At 58.2% G+C, this 1803-nt stretch overlaps 1 protein-coding gene across 1 annotated transcript in view; it reads right to left on the minus strand.

Moving 5' to 3' along the window:
- The window catches only part of LOC104492440 (E3 ubiquitin-protein ligase HECTD3-like), a gene marked incomplete at its 3' end in the record, with an annotated part of 8574 nt that overhangs the window by 3035 nt on the left and 3736 nt on the right, over positions 1-1803 (minus strand). The window contains exons 8-12 of the mRNA XM_010135004.1: positions 1524-1689; positions 875-956; positions 424-606; positions 280-329; positions 95-159 (exon numbers count right to left, since the gene is read on the minus strand). Coding sequence (XP_010133306.1) covers positions 95-159; positions 280-329; positions 424-606; positions 875-956; positions 1524-1689 — 546 coding nt within the window. The remainder of the gene's footprint in view (positions 1-94; positions 160-279; positions 330-423; positions 607-874; positions 957-1523; positions 1690-1803) is intronic.

The raw sequence follows: 1803 nt of genomic DNA on the forward strand, positions 1-1803 counted from the left end.
GGGAGCAGAGCAGTCCAGACAGTATGGGCACCCCGCCGCAGAGGGCACCCCAACAGAAGGGGAGAGCCCTGGGGCAGGAGGGGAGAGTTCTCACCATTGTCCATGATGCCCTCGGTGATGAAATCACATTCCCACCACTGTATGTAGCTACTGGGCCACCTGTGGGGAAGTTACAGCCCTATGCGCATCCCTCCTCCGAGAGAGACAGCAGCACTGGGGATCCCCCAGCATCTGGTTCTGGGGTGGTGACACCTGACAAAAGCAAAGCTGAAGACTTACCTATAGTCCAGGGGCTGATTGTTCTTGGAAGATCTGAGGCCTTCGTACAGCTGGAGAGAAGCAGAGTGGAAAGGGGATGAGGCGCAGCAGGGGCAAGTGATGCTAAACTGGCAGGTCCTGGCATGGGGCACAGCACTGTGGTACCTGGGTGAAGACAGTGTTCCTGCAGCTGGGGTCCAGTGCAGGATTGTCACGGTGCTCCCGGGCCAGGTGCCTGTTGATGTACAGCTTTGGTATAGTGCTAGGGGCGTTGCTCTCTGAGGCCTTGAGACAGTGAGTGATGAGGGCTGTGCTCTGCTTGGACAGCAGCAGAAATGGCTTCATGCTCTAGCAAAAGACAACCGGGCATGGTTAGAGGCTTGATCCTGCCACTGCATGCCTACCTGCCCTTCCCTAAGCACAGCTCCTGCTGTTGCAGGGGATGTTCAGCTCCTCCATCCCTCTGGCAATGCCCAGCATGGCAGCTCTCAGTGTAAGTCCTGGGCTGGTCTGTCCCCATCGGATCAAGGGGGACACACCACAGCCCCCGGCAAAACCAGCCAAGCCTGTGACGAGGTGCTCCTACCAACACCATCCCAGGGGAGCAAACACTCACCCTGATTGCATTGAAGGTGCCGATGCTGTCCTCAGAGAGGGGGATCAGGTAATGCAGGACACTGTCCAGGAGATGGACAAACCTGGAGACCAGAGAGGGGCAGTGTGAGGATGCAAGGGGGCTGGCAGACGTGCAGAGCCCAGTATATCTGTGGCATTTCACCACAGACAGCCCCAGGCATGCACCAAGCCTGCACGCCATGCTCCCTCCTCATGGATCTCCTCCAGCCCATGGAGGGACACCAGCACACCGAGGGGGGAACCCAACCAGCAACCTCTGGCCAAGTTCTTTAGTTCGATTCCCCCAAGAAAAAGCTGCAAAGGAAGGCAGCCCAGCCCATGCCACTGCACTGCAACTGAGTCGCTGCAGAAGGTCTCTCTGTGGGGCCAGTGCTGACCCCAGTCCAGGGCTACCGTGCGGTGGGGAACCTGTGGCGCAGGTCCCCCTCTCCCCATGCCACCACTATCTTCCCACACATTGGGAGCAGCCATTTTTGGATGGGGAGCAGCAAGCTGAAATCCCTGCCGCACACAGGAAAGGAGATGGCAGACTTTCAGCAAGGCATGTGCAACCCCCTGCTAGAGGCCAGGGCACGGGTACTGTCAGGGCCCAGGCTCACTGTGGGGACGATGCCATCCCTGTGCTGTACCTCTCAATGAGCACAGCCCGTCGGTACAGCACGTCGGCATCCATCCCTTCCAGGAGAGGGTAGCGCACTAGCCGGGCTGGCTGGAACATGCTAGCATTGAGGATCAGGTCCCACTCCCAGAAGGACTTGATCTTAATTCCTCGAAGACGGACATTGTACCCTTGATCTGCCAAGAAAGGACACGATACGCAGCTGCAGCGGTGTGGCAGGCAAGACATGGATGTTGCCATGGGGGGCAAGGAGACCCCAGCACCTGCAACATCCCAAATGAAGCTTATTC

Source organism: Buceros rhinoceros, unplaced genomic scaffold (assembly GCF_000710305.1).
Source record: "Buceros rhinoceros silvestris isolate BGI_N320 unplaced genomic scaffold, ASM71030v1 scaffold12054, whole genome shotgun sequence".
NCBI lineage: Eukaryota > Metazoa > Chordata > Aves > Bucerotiformes > Bucerotidae > Buceros > Buceros rhinoceros.